Source organism: Prionailurus bengalensis, chromosome D4 (assembly GCF_016509475.1).
Source record: "Prionailurus bengalensis isolate Pbe53 chromosome D4, Fcat_Pben_1.1_paternal_pri, whole genome shotgun sequence".
In the NCBI taxonomy this organism is placed as follows: domain Eukaryota; kingdom Metazoa; phylum Chordata; class Mammalia; order Carnivora; family Felidae; genus Prionailurus; species Prionailurus bengalensis.
In genome coordinates this window covers 93620610-93640811 of record NC_057359.1, presented here as the reverse complement: position 1 = coordinate 93640811, position 20202 = coordinate 93620610, and the positions used below count along the sequence as shown (strand labels likewise).

At 70.0% G+C, this 20202-nt stretch overlaps 3 protein-coding genes across 5 annotated transcripts; all 3 read right to left on the bottom strand.

Annotated features, from left to right (window-relative positions):
• Nucleotides 1–187: 187 nt before the first annotated feature.
• On the bottom strand, nt 188–8123 carry MAMDC4 (MAM domain containing 4). The gene is made up of 26 exons (XM_043565323.1): nt 8084–8123; nt 7457–7645; nt 7204–7377; nt 6999–7124; nt 6675–6805; nt 6507–6591; nt 6008–6367; nt 5838–5926; nt 5581–5754; nt 5171–5255; nt 4918–5097; nt 4702–4830; nt 4422–4553; nt 3697–3813; nt 3460–3594; nt 3214–3350; nt 2926–3145; nt 2719–2856; nt 2508–2626; nt 2334–2424; nt 1984–2130; nt 1685–1819; nt 1446–1573; nt 1240–1348; nt 579–754; nt 188–445 (listed from the first exon to the last, which is right to left on the bottom strand). Exons 1-26 carry the CDS (start codon nt 8121–8123, stop codon nt 404–406), a joined length of 3588 nt encoding a protein of 1195 aa, XP_043421258.1. The 3' UTR covers nt 188–403.
• A 1256-nt stretch (nt 8124–9379) lies between these two features.
• On the bottom strand, nt 9380–10796 carry PHPT1 (phosphohistidine phosphatase 1). Of its 2 annotated transcripts, none has more exons than XM_043565208.1 (3): nt 10563–10782; nt 10107–10231; nt 9380–9613 (listed from the first exon to the last, which is right to left on the bottom strand). In XM_043565208.1, exons 1-3 carry the CDS (start codon nt 10720–10722, stop codon nt 9521–9523), a joined length of 378 nt encoding a protein of 125 aa, XP_043421143.1. In that variant the 5' UTR covers nt 10723–10782; the 3' UTR covers nt 9380–9520. The 2 variants fall into 2 exon arrangements, with proteins under 2 accessions (XP_043421143.1, XP_043421142.1); XM_043565207.1 differs by lacking the exon at nt 9380–9613 and adding an exon at nt 9625–9807 and having other exon boundaries at nt 10563–10796.
• A 2839-nt stretch (nt 10797–13635) lies between these two features.
• Nucleotides 13636–19160, bottom strand: AJM1 (apical junction component 1 homolog). Of its 2 annotated transcripts, XM_043566313.1 has the most exons (3): nt 18714–19160; nt 16872–16955; nt 13636–16796 (listed from the first exon to the last, which is right to left on the bottom strand). In XM_043566313.1, exon 3 carries the CDS (start codon nt 16735–16737, stop codon nt 13798–13800), a length of 2940 nt encoding a protein of 979 aa, XP_043422248.1. In that variant the 5' UTR covers nt 16738–16796; nt 16872–16955; nt 18714–19160; the 3' UTR covers nt 13636–13797. The 2 variants fall into 2 exon arrangements, with proteins under 2 accessions (XP_043422248.1, XP_043422249.1); XM_043566314.1 differs by lacking the exon at nt 16872–16955.
• Between the last annotated feature and the right edge of the window lie 1042 nt (nt 19161–20202).

Genomic DNA, 20202 nt, shown 5'->3' with positions numbered 1-20202 from the left:
GCCTCTGGTGCCTCTAGCCCTCGGCCCCGTCCCGTGTGGCCTGCCTGTTACCTGTTAGCTGAGTCACTGAGACCTGTGGGAGGTGCCCCCAAGCACATCCTTTCAGGCAGGTTGGGTCAGTTCTGGGGATCCCCAAGAGCCCACCTTCCCGCTGACAGAGCAGGGTGCACAGACCTCAGCCAATAAGTCGGGGCTGCCCTCGGGGGCCAGGGCGTTTATTGTTGGGGTGAGGACCGTACCCAGGTACGTGGGTGACAGTCTCGGTGCTGGGTGACCGCGTGGGGGCTCAGTGCGTCCTGGGGGAGGAGCAGGGGTTGTTCCTTGGGCTCTGTCTGCCAGGGATTGGGGGAAGGGGGCGGGGGGGCGACCCTCTTGTGAGGAGCCAGGGTCTTCTCTGCGTCATCTACTGGCTGTCGGTGAGCGAGGCCGGCAGGGTGACACCGTCCTAGGAGGAAGGAGAGGGGCCTCTGACTGCCGGGTGGCCGCTGCGCGTGTGGACGGCCCTGGCCAGGGAGAGCGGACCAGGGGGCTTCTCCCCAGTCAGCCCTGCCCACCTGTCCCTACCCAGGGGCTCCTACCGCATTGAAGACGATGTTGTCAAAGCCGGGGGCCACAGCCGCTGTCTCGCCCCGCGACGGGCAGCCCCCCTTCTGCAGCCAGCGTCGTCCTGCCAGTCCTAGCAGGACGAGGAGGACAAGGACGACGAGGGCACCGCCGACCGCAGCTGGCACCGATGTGGCCACTACCGTGTCCCCTGTGGTCCGAGGGCCGCGTGAGCCCGAGGACTCAAGCCCTGCCTGTCGGCCCTGTCCCCTGAGGCGGCACTTGGGACGGCCCATCCTTGAAACCCCGGCGGGTCGTGCCAGCACGAGGCTCCAGACCTGGCGGGGGTCACAGCCTCAAGCTAGAGCCGCCCCTCCATCACAAAGAGACAGTGGGCCGCGTGGGCTCCACGGGCAGGCTGGCCACGGCCGCCGGCCCGCGGGGCGCCTCCTCCAGGGTCTGGGAGTGAGGGCGCGGAGTGCAGAGGCCGGCTGAGAGCCGATTCAGCTCCTGAGGGACCAAGGGCAGGGGTGGCCCAGCCCAGAAAGGGAGGGGACAGTGGGCAGGGGGAGGGGCGGGGCAGGTCCTGCCTCGGTGGCTCTCCTGGCTCCTTGGGCAGCCGTGCAAACCACAGGCTGCCAAGCCTGACGGAGTCCCGGATCTGGGGCGGGGCTGGGTGACCTGGGCAGCGCTTACCCCGGCCGGGTGCAGGCAGCTGGCAGTGCCGTCCGTCCAGATACTCGACGTCGTCCAGGGCGATGGGCCCCACGGCTGGCTGGCCGCTTAGAGTGGCTTCAAACACGATCTGACCAGAGGGAGAGGGGGCTGGCTGCGCGGGCTGGAGGAGGAGGGCGGGGCCTGGGGCCTCCGCAACCGCCAGGCTCCGGGCAGCCCGGCCTCACCTGGAACTCCTCTGCGCTGGCCACCTCCACCTGGCCCAGCAGCCACTGGTGCCGCAGGCGCCCGCCCATGCTCCACACGGCCAGCTGGCCCCGGGCGCTGTTCAGGAGCACCCGCAGCTGGCCCTTGTCTGCAAGAAGGGGGCCGGGGCGGCTCAGGTCCCCAGCCCGGTGGGGCAGGGCTGCCCCCATCCGCCCTCGCTGCTTCCAGCACCCGTCGCTACCGGCCCGGCCCCACTCACAGAAGTGCTCCGGGAAGCCCATGTGGTACCAGAAGCGGAGGCAGGAGGCCTCGGTGGCGGGCAGAGGCTGGCTGTGCAGCCAGGCCGCCTGGCCCCCTGGGCCCAGCATGTGGGTTTCAAAGAGCACGAAGTGTCCTGGAGGTGAGAGGGACAGGGTGCCTGGCTCGCTGGCCGTGGCCCTTGATTCTGATGGGAGCCCCCACGGGCTGGGCCGGTTGGCCTGGGGCGGGGTGGGGTGCGTGTGCCCCCGGGGTGTGTGTGTGTGCGGCCCCGGGGCCCCTTGCCCACCTCGGACCCACCTGCCTCTGTGCCCAGAGTGTGATCCACCAGGGGCTGGGGGTAGCGGGAAGGTGCGGCCCCACTGCTCCAGTCCCAGCTGTACCCTCCCAGGCCAGGCCAGGCCAGATGACTCCAGCCACACAGGCCAGCCTCAAAGTCACAGGAAGCTGCGGGAGACCTGGGCAGTGAGCAGGGGTGCCCCCCACGCCCCCGGGGAGCCCGGCCAGTGAGCGCTGCTGCCTCCCCTCTGTGTCCTGCTGGGGCCAGGGGGCCAGGGGGCCAGGCCAGGCATCTGCCGGTCCGCACTGGAGCTGGTACCAGCCGCGGGTCAGTCACAAGGGGGCCCGGGGCCCGGCCACGGGGCTCCCACCTGGCCGAGGGCAGGGCCCGTCCTGGAGGAGCAGGTCGTCCAGCGCGATATAGGAGTGCTCCACGCCGGCGGCTACCGCCTGGAACACCACCTGGGCAGGGACAGGGCAGGGCAGCCTCGCGCGTGGTCCGGGCGGGCCCCGGAAGCGAAAGGTCACCTGCCCCCAGCACTCACCCTCCAGGCCCTCTCGGCCTGCACGTCCACACTCCCCAGGCGCCAGGCGGACCCTCCGTGGGCACTGATGCTGAGCACCTGCTGCCTCTCGGCCTCCCCCACGTGGACCTGCAGGGCGCCTGCCACGCCGAGTGACCAGCCCAGGTCAGCAGCAGCGGGGGGGGGGGGGGGATGATGGCCGCTCGGGGGCCCCGGGCTGCAGACCCCTCACCTGGGTTTCTGAGGCTCAGGTGGTACCAGAAGGTCAGGCAGGCAGGCCGGGCCAGAGGCTGGTGCTCCTCTGAGGTCAGGGAGGCCACGTGGCCGGGGGGCAGGGCCTGGGGGCTCGTGTCCACCACCATGTAGTGCCCTGGGAGGCGCCAGCGTCAGCCCCCACGTGGCCCCCTCTGCCCACCCCTCCGTCACCCCCGATGCGAACCTTGAGCCGTCCCCGTGGTGTGGTCAGCGCGGGGGCCCCAGGCGGCGTGGCCCGTGGCATTGGGCTGGCGCGTCCAGAGGCCTTGGCCCCCGCTGGAGAAGCCACAGGCTGAGTCCTCAAAGGAGCACCGCCTGGGGGCCCAGCAGGGCCCGGGCCGCAGGGCCACGTCGTCCAGGCCCATCGTGCCGTGGTAGCCGTCCCGGGAGCCCTCGAACAGCAGCTGGGGGCAGAGGGGGTGAGCGGCTGTGGGCTGGCCCTGTCCCCCACCGCCCTGGCGCGGGGCCTCACTTGGTACTTGGTGCCAGAGCCCGGCTGGTGGTGGAGGGTGGCCCAGGCCTCGTGCCAGTGGTTGCCGTGGGTGCCGGTCCGTGACCACAGGAGCGTGTCTGCCTCTCCTTCCCGCCTCAGCACCAGGCGCAGTGTCCCTAGACAGGGGGGCGGGGGTTGGAGGGGACCAGAGCCCGACTCTTGAAGGCTTCCGCCCCTGCAGAGCCCCGGACCCGGGAGGCCCTGCCCAGCACTGGGGTCGCTCACCGATCTGGGGCCCGTGGAGGTGATACCAGAAAGAGAGGCACTCCTGAGGAGCTGTGGCCACCTGGGGCTGGGTGAGCAGGTGGGCACCAGGGCCCCGGGCTGGGGGGTCCGTGGGGTCCAGGAGCAAGAAGTAGCCTGCGGCAGGGACACCGGGCTGAGCTGCAGAGACCCCGGGTTCCAGGAGGGGCTTGGCCCAGGCCGAGAGCCGCCCCCCGGGCTTGGGTGCCCCTGCCCTACCTCGGCCTGTGGTGTGGTCGTACCCGGGGCCGTGGCTCTGGATCCGGCGCCAGTGGGCATCTGTGAGGTGGCCGGTGTACCAGCCGCACGAGTCCCGCTCGAAGTTACAGGAGACCTCTGAGGGCGGGGCCGCGGCGGGGTCAGCACGCCCCGAGCACCCTCACACCCGCCCTGTGTCCCTAGAGGGTGTGAGAATTTCTCTCTGGGGTGGGGGCTCCCGGGGTCCCTCAAGGTGGTGGTGGGGGGCGGGGGGGAGAGGCCCCTGGGTAGGGGCTGGGAGCGGGCAGAAGGACCTGAGTCCTTCTCAGTGGCTGTCACGGGGCTGCAGTCCTCCAAGGTCACATCGTCCACTCCAGCGCCCTGCCGGCCAGGGCCGTCCAAGTCCACCAGGCCGACAAACTCCAGCTTCGTGAGGAGCACAAGGGAGGGGGCTGTCGAGTCAGCGCTGGCTCTGTGACCCCCCCGCCCCCCCCGCCCCCCAGGCGGGCCTCCTTACGCGGAAAGGCCGGCGGCGTGCCCCAAGAAGGACTCTGTCCATCCTCCAGCCCTGGCTGCTGCCCGGGGCCTGCCACACCAGCTCACGGTTGCTGTCCTCCACCACGACCAGGGCCAGGAAGCCTGGCCGAGGGGGTCACTGTGGGTCTGCCCAGCCCTCCTCCCCCACCCTCCCGCAGGGTGCCTCGGGGCAGGGTGGGCCAGAGGGATGGGGCGGGGGGGGGGGGTACCTTGGGGGTGACTCTGGAAATAGTAAGCCATGTGGAGCTCACAGCGGGGGCCCGAGGGACCCAGGGGAGGTGTGAGGACCCGGGCCTCTGCCGCGAGCTGTCCCCAGGCCCTCTGCAAGGCCAGGAAGTGCCCTGAGGAAGAGCAAGGCCTCTCAGAGCCAATTCCTGCCAGGGCCCCCCTCACCCCGCCGCCCCGGGCAGGCACACTCCCTGGTGAGAGGAGGCACAGCGAGGTCCCCTCTGGGGGTGCAGTTCGCAGATGGGGGGACTTGGGCCTCACCAGCAGCGGTCCTGCCGGTGCCTGCGCCAGGGCCCCGGCTCTCCTGGGCCAGGAGACGCCCCCACTGCAGCCGCCCCACGCTGGCATCCTCCCAGCCCCCCGCTGTGAGGGGCTCGAAGTCCGTGGTGCCTGGAACGGCAGTAGCAGGGAGGGTCGGGGAGGGTCTGGAGGAAGAGAGGGCCCCCCCGCCTCCCGCCAGCTCCGGCCGCCCCTCACCACAGTCCTGCTCATCCTCGCCCCCCTCGCACTGTTGCTGGAAGTCACAGAGCTGCTCTGGGGGGACGCACAGGTCCCCGCAGGAAAGATGTCCCGGCTCGCAGAAGTCCCGGGGCCGCAGGCTGGACGGCTGGCGCCAGGGGGCTGCGGCCCAGGGCCCAAGAGGTGATCCAGACGCCTCTGTGGGGACAGAACAGGGGTCAGGGGGGTGGGTTGTGCTTCTCCTGGAGAGGGAGGGGCTCAGCGGGCCCACCTGGGACTGGCTGGCAGTGGTCCGACAGGATGAGGTCATCCAAACTCACGACACCGCCTGGGCCTGTGTGCCCAGTGAGCAGAATCTGAGGGCACAGGGGACTCAGGGTGTGCCCCCCCACCCCCCGCACCCTTCTGTCATCCCCAGGTCGGCTGGGCCAGCCCTCCCCCTGCCTGGCCTCGCCTCGTGTCACCGGATACCCTCCCCTGTCACCACCCCCACGCAGGCCTTGAAAGCGACCCCTCCTTCCCTGGGCCTGCTCCCAGAGCTTCCTGCTGACACAGCCTGGGGGGGGGGGGGGGGGGGGGGGGGGGCCCTGATCTCCCCTGCCCAGCTTTCCGGGGGCGGGGGGCCCTCTGGGACCTCCCGCTCGCCCACCCCTCCCTGGCCGCCGCCCTCTCGGGCCTCACCCGGAAGGGGTGCTCGCTCTGGATGTCGACCCGGTCTCGGACCCAGGCGGCCCCCAGCTCCCCGTGGCGCCTGCGCAGCAGGACGGGGCCCTGAGGGGAGCCTGGGCTCTGAATCTGCAGGAACAGCTGGAGGCAGCCACCCTCAGACCCGTGCAGGTAGTGGTAGAAGATAAGCTGAGAAGAGGCCAGGGAAGGTCAGGGAGACCCCGGGCCTGGGCAGCCAGGTCGGGCGGCCCCGTGTCCCCCACCCCCCTCACCGAGCAGTTGTGGGGGCCTGAGGCTTGGAACTCGGGGCTGGAGAGGACAGCGGGGGCGCTGGGCTCGGCCTCGGAGACCAGGAAGGAGCCTGGGGAGACACCAGACGTGGGCCGGGGTGGCCGGGCGGGGCCCCGGTGGGCGCTCCCCGGCGGTCCCCCGCGGGCCTCACCCTGCGCGCTATTGCGGCTGTGGTCCCGGCGCGGCCAGGCTGGCGGCCTGGGGCCGGCGCTGTGGTTCCGGGCCCAGCCCTCCGAGTGGTTCCACGGGCCCAGGCCCGTCTCGAAGTCGGTGGCCGTGTGGCGGCCTGTGGGGGAAGCAGGGTCAGGCTGCCGGCAGGGCCCGTACCCCGCCTGTCCCGCTCCGGCAGGCTCTCTGGTGACTCCCAGCAGCCCCTCCAGCTCACGGCAGGTGGGCGTGTCCTCATCTGAGCCGTCCCCACAGTTGTCCTCTCCGTCGCACAGCTGGTGGGGCTCCACGCAGGCCATGTTCCCACAGTGGTGGTACCCCAGGGGGCAGCGTGCCTGGGGGGCTGACATGGGGGAGGGGCAGCCCGTCACCGTGACCCCAAGACCCCAGGGGCCGGGGCAGCTGGGGGAGAGGCTCAAGGCCATCTGAGTCCTGCTAACCCACTGCCCCCCAGGTGTGGGTCCGCGGCACGGGGGCCTTACTGGGCAGCCCACAGCCCCGGAAGACCACGTCGTCCAAGGCCACGGTGCCCCTGTGGGTGGCATTTCGGGTGGCAGAGAAGGTCACCTGAAAAGAGTGGGGTCCTCAGGACTTAAGTCAGGGCTCAGACCCTCCCTGCTCCCTCCACATCCAGACCACCCCCAGCTCACCCAGAAGTCGCCCCGGATGCGGCCAGTGGCCACCACCAGCTCCTGCCAGCCTGGGCCCCAGGGCCCAGAGCTCTGCCACAGGGTCAGCGTCTCGGCCCTGTGGGTCAGCTCTAGCCGCAGCTCAGCCACATCTGTAAGTGGGGGGCGGGGGGTCCTGGGGCGGCTTGGGCCCCGCTGCTTCCCGCAGCCTGCTGGTTGTGCCCTGCCCTAGGACCCTTGTCCCTCCCTTGAGGTACCTTCCCGGTCTCTGCGGCGGCCCTCCGTCCTTTCCCAGTCCCTCCCCTCGGGGCGCCCCACCCTGGCGGAGGAGTCCTGGGCACCCACCTCCGGTGGCCGTGTGGTGCCAGAGCCTCAGCTCACAGGTGGGGGCGGCGTCGTGCAGGACAGGGGAGCGCAGGGCTGCCGTGGACGCCTCTTTCCCGCGGTGCGTGCCAACAGCCGTGTACCAGCCTGGCCGGCAGAGAGGTCAGGAAATGGGGCTGGAAGTGAAGGGGGGAGGGGGCATCACGGACACCCGCCGGGGCCTCACCGAGGTCTGTGCCGAGAGTGTGGTCTGAGCGCGGCCCCAGAGGCTCCAGTGTGGCTCCTGCCCGGTCTCGCAGCCACCTGTAGCCTGAGGTGCTGATGTCCCGCCAGCCGCAGGAGTCTCGCTCGAAGTCACAGGCGAAGGGGGCGCCCGGGGCGGGCGAGACCCCGTGGTAACCTGGAAAGTGGGGGGCTCAGGGCTGTCTGCAGAGGGCTGGCCTGCCCGCCCCCTGCCCGCCCCACCGGGCCCCACTCACCGCACTGGGCCTCGTCGGAGCAGTCTGGGCAGTCACACACGAAGTTGCATGCGGCCTCGCTGGGGGCCCTGCAGTCGTTGGGGACCCAGGCCCGGCCTGGGAGCCCTGCTGCTAGGAGAGAGACAGGCGGGTGGCCTGGGGCGGGGTGACCCCCCCCCCCCCAATCCCAGGCGGCCCAGGATACTGTTCACCTGCTCTGAGGCCTAGGCCGAGAGGTCAGGGAGAGAGGGGGCTGGGTCCTGCCAGCTGGGGGCTCCCGGTCAGGGCCAGGCAGGGCACACCTGGCCCGGGAGAGGCGGGCTGCACGTCAGGATGGGGGCGGGGGGGTTGTGAGCATGGGACCAACGGTCCCCGACATGGAATGCCCCCCGAGGAAGGGAGCAGGAACCCAACAAGGAAATGCCCCCGGCCCCCTCAGGCTCCATTTGGTCCAAGAGTGGCAGACTAGTCTCTGCTTCCAGGGCCCTCTTGCCCTGGGACCCGGGTGGACACTGGGGCCAGGTAAAGCTGAATTCGTGCCCCTTCCCCGATGGGGCAACCCCCAGGCCCCCAAAGGCTTGTCCTGGGCACCCCCCGAAGGCCACCCAGGACCTTGCCCCTCTCCTGGGGAGCTGACCTGACACTCACCCAGGAGCAAGGCCAGCAGGAGGTGGCGGGGCAGACGCATGGTTGGGCCGGGGGAGTGAGGCCGAGGGACCGCGCACTCCAGGCGGCCTCGCGGGGATTTCGCCCGGTTATCTGCCTGTGGCCCCGCAGGCTGAGTCTGCTCTGCTTGGAGGGGGGACCTGGCCCCTTCTGTACCCGCTGCCCGTCAGCAGGCCCCGCCCTGTGTTGATGAGGACGAACGTCCGACTGTAAAAGCATCCAGGAGAGGGGCCCCTGGGCCAGGTAGGCTCCCACCCGCCCGGATCCTTCTGACCAAAGGTCAGGCCTCAGTCATCACGCCCACCGCCCCAGCCCTGCCTGGCGGAGGTCCCACCAGAGGAAGCACCCACTCGGGCTTTGTCTCCCAGAGCTGGGGGCAGGAGCCCAGCACGCACCCCCCACCTGTGCCCCCAGCCCCATGTTCCGTGCCTCCCTGCCCCAAGTGACCAGGGACTTCGTCCTTCCCCACCACAGTCCGTGGCTGCCTGTTCGCTTATTCCTTTGTAAGGGACGATCATTTATTCATCAACAACTGTTCTGATTAGTGTGGCTGGGTGCTGCCGGGCACAGGGCATTTACCACCATGTGACCTCGGTCTTACCAGATCCTGTCTCCTCATCACTAAGATGTGGTCACAACAGCCTGGAGAGGCCACCGTGAGCTCACGGAAGGCCTGCGCCAAGATGGCACCCGTGCTCACGGGGAGCCACAGAGACAGCTGTGCTCGGCTGTCCCCTCATCCACACATCCACTTGCCACAGCTCGTCCCCTCTCAGCCCTGCACTGGGAGGAGAGCAGGGGGTCCTGGAGGGGGGCTCCCGGCTCCAAGCCTGAACCCTCAGAGCCTGTGGCTGCAGGGCGGGTGGCATGGGACCCGGTCTTACAAGGGGTCTGGGAAACTTCATGTGACTTCAAACGGCAGATCACGAGGGGGACACTGATGTCAGCTGGCCCTGGGGGACCTGGTGCTAACTCCTTGCGCAAGGGCTCATCAAAGAGTTTCCTCCCAGATGTCCTTGGACACAGGAGGGGTGGAGAGGAGCAATCAGGCCATAAATGGGGGCAGCAGCCCAGGGGCCCCTTCTCAGAGCACAAAGGGCTGAGTGTGCATGCCACCCCCCCACCCCCCGGGGCCCCCAGATGTGGAGCCAGGTGAGGGACAGCCAGTAGGGGCCCTGCGGCTACCAGGGCCGCCTCCAGCTCTCTGTCACCCACACCCTCCGGCCAGGGGTCCCCAGGGGTGACCGGGAAGCAGACAGATCAAGACACACACACATCTGAGGAAGAGCAGGGGTGATAACGTTTTTAATTCCTGCAGGTGAGGTAAACCTGGGCGCTCGGCCCGGCTGCTGTTGGTCTCCAAGGCCTGGCCCGGGGTGCATGGCGCCAGGGGGGTATAGTGGGTCGCTCGGGCAGGCCTCAGTAACCGTCGTCGGCCCAGGTGACCTCGTAGTCCGGGTACACGGCTTTGATCTTCTCAGTGGAGACTGAGTGCTGGGCACGACCATAACCCTGAAGACAGAAGCCGACGCTCACAGCCCCGTCCTGGCTCTGGGCGTCCATCGGCAGCAGCACCCAGGAGGCGGCTATGGAGGGGGCCCGCTGGAGCCGGACGTGGCCAGCCCTCCCCGACCGCCCAGGGTAAGCTGGCCGCCAAGGTGAGCAGTCCTTGCGCGTGGGCCCTCCAGCCCAGGGCGCAGCCTATCCTAGGTGCCGAGAGAGGCTGTGTGAATGCCCCTGGGTCTCCACTGTGGCCTGGTGACGGGACGGGGGGATGGCCCAGCCAGGCCTCGTGGAGGACCGGGACGAGGCCCACTGTGGCTGAGGGGCAGGCAGTGGCCTCCCTCCCACTGCTCGTGGCAGATGGGGAAGCCACTGGCGGGAGGGGTCCGCGGCCCAGACAGCCAGAGAACCCCCAGTGCCGCAGGTGTCCTCAGCGCAGGGCAGTGAGGGCTTGTGAGAGCTGGTCCCTCCCCCCGCCCCCCTCCGCGGGCCGGGGGCTCACCATGGAGTAGCCATACACGTGGATCTTCTTGTCCTGGCTCTGGTGGGAGATGCGCCCGCCTCCCAGGCACTCACAGCTATAGCCCTTCTTCTGCAAATCGCCCGATACCTTGTCATAGATGTCGGCTGGGACAGGGAAGGCGGCTCAGCACGTGCCACGGCCCGCGGAGGCCCGGGGGATCTGGAGCTCCGGCTCTGGGCAGCTCCTTCCCCGGGAGAGGAGCCCCTCCAGGCTGGGACGCCATGAAAGGAGGAAGGCGTGCACCCGGGCAGGAGTCCCGGGACTAGGAGACACGGGTCGCGCCATGGCGGCCCCTCGCCCTCCAGGACCCTTGCCCTCAGACCGGGTACAGGACCGCCTCTCTCGTCGCCGCCTCATTCCCCGCCCAGGGCCCTCAGCCCCGCCCCCGGACGCCCTCAGCCCCGCCCCGAAAACGCCGGCCGGCCCCGCCCTCACCGTGGTACTCGGCCCACTTATAGCCCCGCACGATCTCCTTGCTCTTCCCGGCCGGGGCCTCGGAGGGCGGCGCCGCGTGAACTCGGATTAGCACGTACTTGAAGACGCCGTCGGGATCGATGTCCACATCGGCTATCTGGGCGAGGTCCGCCGCCGCCATGTTTCCCACAGCCCGCCCGCCCCGGCAGCCCGCGGCCCTTCCCGCAGCGACCCTGGGTCGAGTCGACCGTGCGGGAGGCGGGCCCTGGGAGCCCGGGCCCAATCCCGCGGGGCCTTGCTGCCCGGGCCCGGCGCTTCAGCCAATCGTGTCGCCGACCCACAACACAGACTGGCCAATGGCAACCTAGCTCCTTGCCACTCTGAGGCCACGCCGGTCCCGCTTAAAGGGGAACAGGGACCCGGGAGTGGGCGGTGATTAAATCAAGCTAACTTAGCAGTTCTTTTTTAGTGGGGACTGGGAGGCGGAGTGGGTAGCGGGAACGGTGGCAGGCTCCTTTAGAGGGGCTGGGCGGCTCATGAGGCCCAAGCGACAGGCGCCCGTCCCGACCCCTCCCCCACCGCGTCCCAAGACCTCCCCCTCCGTCTTCCCAACGCGCGTTCCAAGGCCTCCCTCTCCCTCCCAAGGCGTCCCAAGGCCTCCCTCCTTGTCCCCCACCGCGTCCCAAGGCCTCCCTCTCCCTCCTCTCACCTCGTCCCAAGGCCTCCCTGTCCCCCACCGCGTCCCAAGGCCTCCCCCTCCCTCCCAAGGCGTCCCAAGGCCTCCCTCCCTGTCCCCCACCACGTCCCAAGGCCTCCCCCTCCCTCCCAAGGCGTCCCAAGGCCTCCCTCCCTGTCCCCCACCACGTCCCAAGGCCTTCCCCTCCCTCCCAAGGCGTCCCAAGGCCTCAAGGCCCTCTTCCCTTCCCTCCCGGCGCCAGCTCAGCGTGGTCAAGGGCCTTTCTCCCAGTCCCACCAGTCCCACCAGTCCCACCCACGGACCGCCCCCGCCCCGCCATCAAGGAGGAAGCAATGGCTACATTCGAGTTGTTTTACTTGGTTCGAAAGCATTCGCCCCCTGGAAATAATCCCAGTCCAGCCAGGATCATTCCTGGCCAGCCGGCCCTCAGGCGTGGGGCTGAAAGCTGAGGCCCTAGGGCAGGGGGCATGGCGGCTGGACTTGGGAGGCCACGAAGGCGGGTAGGGCAAGCGGGGCGCGTGGCCGATGCAAACGCGCTAGGCTGATAGGCCAAGGTTGGCGCGCAGACGTTGTGGGATGGGCTAGGGTGCATGGCACGGAAGGAGAGCAGAGCCGGGAACAGAGGTGTGGGGGACGTTCACAATTCAATTGATGTCCTCTCCTGGCCCCGTTAGGGAGTGCTGGGAGCCCCAGGAGGAGCTTGCCAGGCCGGCCTAGTCCCCTCTCACTTTGTCCCTATGGAGCTAGGGCCGTGGGCCAATGAGTGTGCGCTCCCGGGAACAGAGCCCAGTCCCCTGCCTCGGGTCTCTAGGCCTCAGCACAGGGCAAGGCCAGAGCGAGCACACGCGGGATGTTCGTGTAGTCAAGCCCCCACACCTCCAGTCGTCCCCTGCCCTGGTCAACTGGCTCGCTCCGGCACCCTTTCCCTGCGGTCCAATCTTTTTGTCCTCCCTACGTTAGTGGGTAGGAGCCCCTGGGCATGTGTGGCTCCTCCTGTTCATCCGCCCTCTGCATTTGCTTCCCTCCTCCCTGTGAGGTTAGGGCCTGCGCTGCCGGTTTCACCCCCGCCCGCTCTGTTCTGGCACCCACCTAGGGGCCTCCTGCCCGTGTGGGCCGGCAGCCGACTCACACCCAGCCAGGACTCCTCACCTCTCAGCTCTGGGCCGGATCCTGCCAGCGCCCCCACCCACATCCTCTCGCCCACCCCACCCAGGCCCCTCTCTCTGTCTGGGTGTGTTGTGCCTTGGTTGAAGACCTCCGACTATCCCCCTCCACTGCTGCTTGTTCCAAACCCTCCTGTAGGACCCATGTTAGGGCGGCTGGAGGTGAGAGGACCGGAGGGCGGGTAGCGTCGCCAATGTGTGGACTCCGTCGCCAGTGTGCGGGCTCAGGGTCCAGCCGTGCTCTTATCTTGCTGGGGCCCCCTCCAGCCTTGTCATCTCGGGACACGAACACACTGGGACTAATCAGGGTGTCCGCCAGAGAGGAAAGGCCTCTGAGCAGGATGCACCCTAAGCCACAGAAGGCGGGTGGGGGGACCGTTGAAGCGACGGGACGAGGCTTTGGGCAACCGGGGCTCCTGGATCAGGGCGAACCAGGGTTGGGGAGGTTGCAGGGAGGCTCTGCGGACGTCAGGAAATGGACTGACCGGATCTTCGCGGTGGGGTCTGCAGTAGTGACCCCTCCGCGTGAAGGCAGGGTCGGGCGGTCCTCAGGCCCACCCCGCCTCCCAGCGGGGAGCACCAAGCGGCTGAGGACCGACCTCCGGGGAGGCCCCAGGGCTGGCTGGGAGCTGGGAGCCGGAGGAGGGGGAATGAAAGGCGGGGCCTGTGGAGAACTCATTGGGGCAGGACCTGGGCAGAGCTTGTGGCGAACAGAAGAAAGACGAGAGGAGCACGGCCTGGCCTGAGGGGTTCGGCTGGGCTCCCGGTGGGCTGGGCGGGGTCTGGGTGGGCAGGCAAAGCTCAGGGGTGGGCCCTAGGTGGACTGCGCAGGCCCAGAGAGGGCTGTGTGGGGCTCCGGGTGGGCCTTGGGTGGACTGGTCGGTGTCTGAGTAGGCGGAGCAGAGCTCGGGGGTGGGCCCTAAGCGGACTGGGCGGAGCCCGGGGAGGCCCCAATGTGGAATGGGCTGGGCGGAGCCCAGGGGTGGGCCCAGTGTGGACTGGGCGGAGCCCGGGGGGGGGTGGGCCCAATGTGGGCTGGGCGGGGCCTGAGCGGGCTGGGTGGGGCCGGGGGTGGGCCCAATGTGGACTGGGCGGGGCCTGAGCGGAGCCCGGGGGTGGGCCCAATGTGGACTGGGCGGGGCCTGAGCGGGCTGGGCGGAGCCCGAAGGTGGACCCAACGTGGACTGGGCGGGGCCTGAGCGGGCTGGGTGGAGCCCGGGGGGGTGGGCCCAATGTGGACTGGGCGGGGGCCTGAGCGGGCTGGGCGGAGCCCGGAGGTGGACCCAACGTGGACTGGGCGGGGCCTGAGCGGGCTGGGTGGAGCCCGGGGGTGGGCCCAATGTGGACTGGGCGGGGTTTGAGCGGGCTGGGCGGAGGCCGGGGGTGACCCCACCGCTCACATGATGTCGTCCAGCAGGTTGGCGCTGGCCACCCAGTCGAGTGCGCGCGGCTCGGAGGCAGCCATGATCATGCACATGAAGGGGCGGCCGGTGCGCCGGTCCGTGGGGTAGATGGTGGTGGGCGTGAAGCGCCGGTTGGCCTCGACGAACTCGCAGAGCTGTTCGTAGACGCGCGGGAACTCGTGGCGCAGGAAGACGCCGCGCAGCCGCAGCTCGCGCTGGATGTGGATGAAGGCCACCTCGCGCGCGCGCCGGCCTGCCTCGCCTTCTTGGTCCAGGCCTGCGGTGCCTGGCGGCGGAGTCAGGATCAGCGTCTCCATGTCGGCCTCGCGACCTCGAGCCGGGGGCGGTCGAGCCGGGCTGCCGGCCGCCAACGCCACCTTGGCGAACTTACGCACCGTGGGCCCAGGGCTGCGCGGTGCGGGGACGGGCCGGGCGGAGGTGCCGGGGGGCGTGGCGCCGGGGCCCACGGCCACCGACACACTGAGCAAGAAGCACTCGGCCGGCTCGTAGAGGCGCCCGGCGGCGGCCAGCTCGCGCGCGTAGCTGCCCAGGGGCGCCGCGTGCGTGGCCAGCTCGCGCAGCGACAGGTAGGTGGGCGACAGCAGCAACCCCTCGAGGCCGAAGCGCAGGAAGTTGTCTGCAGAGCCAGGGCTCGGGAAGCCCAGGAAGAGCACGCCGCGACCGCGCGACAAGAAGCCGACACGCGCGATGCGCGAGAAGGCGCGGTGAACGGGGCCGCTGTCGCGACAGAACTGCAGCACGTGGCGGCACACGCTGCCCACGCGGCCGTACACGCAGCGTGCCTTGTGCGCGTCCCAGTCTTCGCGGCGACACAGGCGCGAGCAGTAGTAGGTGTAGCAGCTGTGGCAGGACTTGAAGTAGAGGCAGGCGTTGAACATGGTCTCGGTGCGCCGGCAGCGTGCGTTGGAGCACGTCATCAGGTCGTCCTCGTCGGCGCTGGGCTCCGGGGACGCGTCGGCAGCCTGCCCCTGGCCGGCCGGCTCCTCGGCGCTGCCGGCGGACGCGGGTGGCGAGCGCGGCGCCAGCGCGGGTGCCCCGGAGCCCGCGGGCCTGGAGTCCAGCAGGCGGCGCAGCTGGCGGCCCAGTGCATCGGCCGCGGGCTCCGGGGCTTGGCCCGCGGGGGGCCGAGAGTCGATGACCAGGTCGGTGATGAGCTCGTCCAGTTGCTCGAGGCTGCGCTGGCGGCCACCAGTGGGCCCATCTGGGGCGGCGGGCGGAGACGGCCGGGGTCGCCCTCCGGGCAGCTCCCAGGCCCTGGCTGGCGGTCGCTCCCCGGCTCGAAGGTCGTTGTCGGTGATGGTGATCTCAGGCGTGACATACCAGTTGCGGCCCGGGCCCTCGCCCGCGCGGCCCTTCTCCGACAGCGACGTCTCGGACAGAGACAGCGCCGCATAGCGTCTGGGCGAGGTGGAGAGGTTCACGACGACGGGCGGACGCCGGCCTTCGGGGGATGCGCCTCGCGGCTCCCGCGCCTCTCGCCCCAGCAGGTTTTCGTAGCTGCGGCCGCGGCCCAGGGGGTCCTCCCGGCGCGGCCCCGGCGCCAGGATGTTGTCCCAGGAGCGCGAGTAGTGGCGGCTGTCAGTGACCAACCGGGGCGGGCTGGTGCCGGTGCCGCCGTGCCAAGAGGCGAGCAATGGGCCAGGGTCCGGGGGAGGCACCACCTGCAGGGTGCGGTAAGGCCGCAGGCCCCAGTCACCCCAGGCGGGGCTGCCTCGTGGGTGTGGGTAAGTCCGAGCTAGAACGTCGCGATCGCGGTACCGCCCGAAGTCCTCTGTGTAAAAGGGGCGGAGAGCGGGGTGGGGCCGCGGCTCCTCGGGAGCATAGCGGGGGCCACAGGGCGGGCCGTAGGGCGGGCCGTAGGCTCGAGCCGCCTCCCCATAGTAGGAACGGGAGGGCGGCTCCTGGACCGGGAAGGTGCGCACTTCGCCTGCGTAGTAGCCGCCGCCGCGCCTTGGGCTGGGCACAGGGGGCTCCTCCGACGGGAAGGGCCTGGCATAGTAGCCGTCGAAGGGCAGCCCAGGGCTGGCCGTAAAGCCACCAGCGTGGCCCTCGGGCTCCTCGGTGTAGAAGAATTGGGTGGGACCCGGCGGCGTGGTGAAGGGCAGACTCCGGCGCTCCGCATAGTCCCGGGGCCCAGGCAGGGGACCGTCGCAGTACAGCGCCCGCGGATCCGCGCAGTACGTGTCACTGGGGGTGGGGGTGCGCGACAGCGCCACGTGGCGAGGCCCGGGCACCGTGAGGCCGTGGAGCTGCGGGGCAGGGCGTGCCCAGGGCATGGTCTCCGCGGGCCCGCAGGACCGCGAGCCCCGGGCGGTGTGTTGCAGCACCGCGTCGTCCGGCTTGATGTCCAGGCGGCAGCGGACGTGGGGTGCAGGCCCGGCGGGCGGCTCGGGGGGCGCGCAGCGGCCGGTGGTGGCGCAGAGGGGCGCGATGCGGCCGGGGCCGCCCCGCTGCGGCTGCAGCTTGATGGGGTGCAATTCATTGGCGAGCGCGCGCAGTGCCGGGTACGCGGGCTCCCGATGCGGCGATGCCTCGCCCCGCGCTGTCCGTTGGGCCTCCCGGCCTCGGCGCGGCAGCACCGGCGGCGAGGCGGGCGCGGGCGCCAGGCCCGGGGTCGCGCGGGGCGCGCTCTTGGAGCGGGCGCGGCGCCGGGGCTCGCCATCGCGGGGTCGGGCGCGCGGCGCGGCCGGCTCCGGGGGCGGCGGCTCGGGGCGGGCCTCCATGGCCTCCCCGTCCAGCGCCTCCAGGAAGTCGAAGCTGCGACAGTGGCGCTTGTTGAAAGGCGCGGGCGCAGCTGGCGGGGGCACGGGGCGCTCACATGGCGGGCGCCGCGACGCGGGCCCGGGGGCCGCCACCTTGATGTCCTGGTACACGGTCGACACCAACAGGTCCGGCGGGTCCGTGCGGGTCATTTTAAAAGAGGTCCCCAGGCTGGCGGTCGCAGCTCACTCTGCCTTCCCGGGCTTTTGCCCTGGTGGGAGATGCGGGTCAGGGTGACCCCTCTGCAACCCAGAGCTGGCTACACCCCTACGCTGGCCTGACTTACCTGGGACCCAGTGGGCGGAGCAGTCCTGGCTGCCCGCGGTGGCCGAGGCCCCAGGCACTGGCTCCATGCCGGCGTCAGAAGCACCTGCGGGAGGAACCCAGCCGTCCAGCTACTCAGGGTCTGTCCCCTGCCCCGGGCCACCCTTTCTGGGCCACTTTCTGCTGGGATGTAGCCAATCAGGCAGAAAGGCAATGGCCGTCGCTGTGGTTCCCGAGCTCCTGCGGCCAGGCCCGTGCCCCGGGGGCCTCCCCCTCCCCCCACTACCATCGGCAGGTTTGGGTAGAAGCCGGGTTTGGGTAGAAGCCGTGTCCTGGGGCAGGAAGAACGGGGGTGTGTTCCCAGCTGGGATGACGGTAGGCTCCTGCGAAACCTTATTTGCAAATTTCTTTATGGGTGTTTGCCTCACGACACTCATGGGTGACTTAAGCCCCGTCCTCACGCCCAGTGCAGAGCAAGCCCTCTGATGGTGTGGTCTGAGGGGGGTTGTCCCTGGACCGTGACAAAGTTGCTGAGTCTCCCTGGCCACCTGCCGCCCGGGTGGGACATGGAGACCCTCCACCAGTATGGCAGTGGTGGCTGCCCTGGGAACAGTCCCCGGAACCAAGCCCCAGCCCTGAGGCCCCAGCAGACATGGAGATGGCCCCATCAGGTCCAGGCACCGCCCCTAGGCTGACGGACTGGCCTGCCCCACCCTCGCCCTTCTGTGTGGCCCAGGCCAGCACACGCCACAAAGAACATCCCTTGACCCTAGAGCACCCTTTCCCTTGCAGAAACCTCTTTTGATCCCTGGTGTCTTAGGGTGGTTGGAACCCATTAAGCTTGTTGGGGCCGTCGTGACAAGGCCCGGGGAGCAGCCTCCCCAGCTTTGCGGCCTGTGCTCTGCAGCTCAGAAACCGGTGCCGGCCGCAGGACCATGTGGGGGCGGGAGCCACCAGCTCAGGGCCGCCCCTCTTCCCCAGAGCAGCATGGGGCCAGGAGGCCGCAAGCAGGGGAGGCAGGGTGGTGGGCGGGTAAAGCCCCCCCCCTCTCACTGCTTCTCCTCAGGAGAGAGCCCTCTCCACAGCAGCTCAGGAAGGCTCCATGGCAACCTGAGGTTCTGCTGCCCCCGCAATGGGGGCTGGGCGGGGGTCCACCCCTCTGCACTGGGCTCATGCTGAGACTTGGGCCACCGGCCCCTCTGTGGTACCCGGGGCCTGGACAGGTTGTGTAGGGTCTCAGACGGTGCTGACAGGGCCCCCACCTCACACAGGCTGGGGAAGCGTGCTCCTGACCGAGCTGGGGGAAGCCCGGGGCGGGGGACGGGGGGGCGGGAGGGGGGGGGCCTCACCTGCCAGGGTCTCTGGTCAGGCCGACCCTGTGTCCCAGGTGTGCCAGGGGCTTTCTGCCGGCAGGGCTGCCCTTCTGGGTCAGGGCCATGAAGTCCCAGCGGCCCGTCCCATCGCAGCCTTGCGCCCGCCCCAATTCTGTCCCTGCTCATAGGACTGTCCCCTTCCCACTCCCTTCCATCTTAAGCTCAAAGCCAGCCTGGAATTGGGGGTCCGATGACAGGGCATGAAGCTCCGCCCCAGGGAGGTGACAGCTCTGCTTCGCCTCTGCAGCGGTAAGGATGGAGCTGGGCTGGGTGACATCCCTCCCCGTGGGCACGGGGGCGGTCGGCCCTTGCAGGGGCCCCAGGCCTAACGCGCCCCTCCCGCAGGTCTCCCCGCGGCCCAGCCCTGCCCCCGCCCCGAGCGCCCGGAGTGAGGACCCGCCGGTGTAGCTCTGAAGTAGGACCCCCTCCTTGCGGATGCCCCCCCTCCCCCCATGACAGGGCCCGTGGGGCAGCGGCCCCCGATCCCTTACCTGGGCGCTGCTTCCCCGCCGCGCGCGCCCGGTGGGCTGCGCAGGCCTGCGCCCGCTCCGCCTTCTCCGCTCCGCGGCGTCCCCGGCACCGGCAGAAGCTTCGAGGCAGCGGCGCGGAGGCCGCCGGCTGCTCAGTGCTGCCCCTGGCGGCGGCCGGCGGGGCCGCATTTAAAGGGGCCGTGCGGTGGGCCTGGGACCCGTGTGGCCTGCTGGCAGTTGGTTGGGCTGTGCCGAGCGCCAGCTGACAAGCGCTCCCTCGTTCTCAGGGTGCGGGCCTGGGCTCCAACCGGGGTACCCACACCCAGGGAGCAGCCTGCCGGTCCCGCCAGCCCCCACCCCGGGGGCAGCTGGTGGCTTGGCCGTGGCCTCGGAGCAGGACCCTGGAGGAGCCCCAAGCTCCGGAATTCACACGTCCGCTGAGGCCTCGCAGGAGCAGATGGGCTGCTCCCAGCCCCGCTGGGCCCTGCTCCGCTCTGCCAGGCTGGAGGTGCCAAGCTCTGAAGGTTCCTGGGGCCAGATGGGCACGGCTGAGCGGGGCATGCAGCCCTCCTGTCCCCAGGCTGCCGGGGCTCTACAGGGCAAGGGCACGCTCCTAGGCTCCCTGGGATCAGAGTCGAGGTGCGTGGAGGACTGTCACTGCCCTGGGCAGGTTTGCACGTGGGCCACTTACAAACCACATGGTGATCTCCATTCTCCAGTCCCACCAGCCCCTCCCAAACCAGATGCTGAGCTGGGGAACCGTCTAACTGCGGAGGGTTGAGTCATGGATGCCCTTGGCTCCAAAGGCCAACACCTGCCCCACGTAGGTCCATTAGATCCAGGGCCCTGGGCAAGTTCATTTCGTGTCGGCCTGATCCGCACATTTACCGGGCTCCACGAGGACAGGAGATCTTGTAGGCTGTGGGCTGAAGGAAGTCCCTACCACGTCAGCTTGGTGCCTGGTCCCCAGCCCCTGCCCGCAGCCTCCAGGGTGAGAAACCGACTTGGCCCGGCTACCACCCCCGCCCCCTGCCGTGTGCCCGGTTCTCATGGCAACCGTGGGGTGGGGGGTGGGCGCTGGTCGCAGCTAGAGGGGCCGGGGTATGCAGGGAGCAGCAGGGCTAGAGGCAGAACGGTGGCTGGGACAGGACAGCGCCTTCCAGAGGCCGGCAGAGCAGATGCACGCTTGCCCTCGGCAGGCCAGAGGCCCGCGGGTGTTCCTGGGTGCAGCTGCCCAGCCCTGGGGGGGCTGGGACCGGTGTGAAGGACAATGGCTGTACTGGCCAGCCTGCACAAGACCGGGCACACGTGGGGCCGGGCCTGCCCGGAAGTCTCCTGCAGGTCAGCTCCCCGGGCCACGTGGTGCCAGAAGGCCTCCGATGGGTTGGGGGCGGGGCGGGGGGGGGTGGGCAGCTGCCTCTCCGGGAGAAGGGCAGGGAGCTTAGGACCTGCCCACCAACCCAGGGCCACCCGGGACAGGCGGGGCGGCTCACAGGGAGAAGCACACACA